Genomic DNA, 2505 nt, shown 5'->3' with positions numbered 1-2505 from the left:
CACAACGGTGGCCCGAACCAGTATAAACATCGTGTCTCTTGTGTTGTTCATCATTTTCATCTTAGTTCGCACGAGAGGATCGGACGTAGATCGGTAGGGGAGAGATCTCCGCGCGCACCCGAGTGTTCGAACCTCAAGGGTCTGTCGGAACCCGAAACCCGACATTTTAGAACAAAATTAACTGTTATTTTAGTCGACTCGGAATTCAATGATGACGATATAAGAAACTGAGACTTGGATGATGATGACACCAACACGGATCCCGCCGATTGTATGATTGTCGAAAGACCTCCTAACGAACCCAAAGCATCGAACTCATCGTCACAAGTTGAGCTCATCTCGCAACCATTTATCCTTTCGCCGTTTGTCACTCCAACAAACAACGACTTAATAGATGGACTTTGCTTGTTCATCGGCATGGTTGATGATGTCCCGATGCTAGAGTAAGACGCATTTTTGCAGTTCATTTTTGTTTCTAATAAACTATTACTCTTGTATAATGACAAAACTCCCATTTCACAGGAGCGAATGGGTGAAAAACTCTCAACCTTACCCTATTAGTTTAAACTTGAGACAATTAAAGAACATATTAAAAAACGATAAGTACATGGATGCTGATTGTTTTAACATGGTTGTGAGGATACTATCATGCGACGACGTCCGGCTTGCTAGAGATGTCCCAGTACACTATATGGATCTACGATTATGTGTAAGTTATTTTAATCACATTTTACATTTTGCTTCAATCTACTAATGTTTTCTTACATTATTGTAATCCATGTCCCATTATGCACGAGTCCCAAGTCATCGTGACGGTATGGACCTTGCTATGTTGGCACAACTGTTTGATAGTTGGCCTGACAACAACGAGTATCATATCTCAGAATGTGATACAATAATATTTGAATTCAAATTCATTGTTTATTTGGTCTTAATGAATGATAATGATTAATGTATTTCTAAATGCATGTATTGTTGTAGATTTTATTGCCTTGTGATATTTTTGGGTTATATTTATTGTTTGTCTTGGACCAATATAAAAAAGTTGTTTCTATTTTGGACCCGCTTTCAATACCAACTTTCGGAAAGCATATACTTGAAACTATGGTCAATGATCTAAACCTTACACTCCAACTTGCAAACCCTGCCTTCAAGGACGGCATTTTGATATGGGGATGCAAAGTTCATGTTGTTCCCACAAACTCATACGGGTACGAATCTTGTCAATACATCACAATCTTAATTGATTCATTCAACTAGCATGTAACATTCCATACATGCAGTCCCTTGTTTGGTTATTTGGTTTTCAATTTAATGCACTCATGGCACGATGGGACGCTACATTTTCCAGTACCCAAGGTAAGTATTGACACTATTCTCATTTCTACACACGTTACACATGCTTTTTTAATGACAATGTTATACAATGCATATGTAGGATGATTTTGAACTGAGGAAGCGGGTTTTGGTTCATATTTTGAAGTGTGAAGAGAATGAAGTTCTAAACAACATCCCGGTCTTAGAACGAAGCATCATAGATCACATCAAAAGATGGACCTTCCAGAGAGGATCATCATCAAATAATGATTACTAGATAATGTTCCTTAGTTATTATTTTTAAGTATTTTTGTAATAAGTAACAATTACAATACATTTATGTGATCATTAATTTTATGCAAAGACATGTCAATTGGTCGTGTGTTACATGCGCGGGTTTTTTTCATTTGGTTTTGGAATTTTGGGATCACAACATTTCAACAATGAAAGTCTTTCACCTGTCAAACAAGACCTATGACTTAATCTAAAATAAATTATTACATTGAAATCATTGTGAGTGACACACATTTTAATGTTCTGGTAAAAACACAAGACAAAGTTCATGTTTTTATTGTAGTATAGATTAGGATACATGTGTTACACGTGCACGTTTACTAGTGATCTTAAAAAAGATCAAGTTTCACAATCAAAGACCACAGAACAAAATGGTAAAAGGATATCCTAGTACAAGAAATCAAGAGTAAACTATATGACAAGAGGGCCACAAGCTGATAACGGTAAAAACAAAACACACAATTGTACACAAGTTCAATATATTAAAAAGGGGATAAGACCACACACCCCTCCAAGGCAGATGCCAAGATGGCCATGAACCATGGCGCGACAAAGTATTAGCCCAATCTACTGAACATGCACCCAATTAACTACATGCAATCTACTACCGGTTCGGCTCCTGTGCAGTTGAGTAAAAACTGTACGATGCTATAGCTGTCCAAATCGACCATCCATTATAATCCGATGGCTCTTGTGTCTCCTTCCTCCCCCTCGCTCTTAGCAACAACAAGGACTGGGTCACCTTGTTGCACCTTGTTACTTTGATTATTTATTATTTACTATCACACTTGCTATCAAAACTATCTTACAACACTTGCAGGAAATACCTTGCTAAAAATCGCTTATCGATTCCTTCTCCTTCTCGTTGATTTCGACACTCTGTGTTATCGAAAG

General features: G+C 37.4%; 1 protein-coding gene across 1 annotated transcript; it reads left to right on the top strand.

The window, feature by feature from the left end:
- The first annotated feature begins 788 nt into the window (after nucleotides 1-788).
- On the top strand, nucleotides 789-1594 carry LOC147959271 (uncharacterized). Its single transcript, XM_087534561.1, has 4 exons — nucleotides 789-897; nucleotides 983-1211; nucleotides 1284-1359; nucleotides 1439-1594. The coding sequence occupies exons 1-4, from the start codon at nucleotides 789-791 to the stop codon at nucleotides 1592-1594; spliced, it is 570 nt and encodes a 189-aa protein (XP_087390687.1).
- The last annotated feature ends 911 nt before the right edge of the window (nucleotides 1595-2505 follow it).

This window comes from Triticum urartu, chromosome 7A (genome assembly GCF_056163025.1).
Source record: "Triticum urartu cultivar PI428250 chromosome 7A, HENAU_Tu73, whole genome shotgun sequence".
In the NCBI taxonomy this organism is placed as follows: Eukaryota; Viridiplantae; Streptophyta; class Magnoliopsida; order Poales; family Poaceae; genus Triticum; species Triticum urartu.
Note: the sequence above shows the minus strand (reverse complement) of the source record. Positions and strands in the feature narration are given on the sequence as shown.

Excerpts from the sequence above, each read along its gene's own strand:
- LOC147959271 (XM_087534561.1), top strand. The coding sequence starts at position 789 with ATGCACGAGTCCCAAGTCATCGTGACGGTATGGACCTTGCTATGTTGG. Across the intron at positions 1,212-1,283 it reads GTTCCCACAAACTCATACGG|TCCCTTGTTTGGTTATTTGG; the intron begins GTACGAATCTTG and ends CCATACATGCAG. Across the intron at positions 1,360-1,438 it reads TACATTTTCCAGTACCCAAG|GATGATTTTGAACTGAGGAA; the intron begins GTAAGTATTGAC and ends ATGCATATGTAG.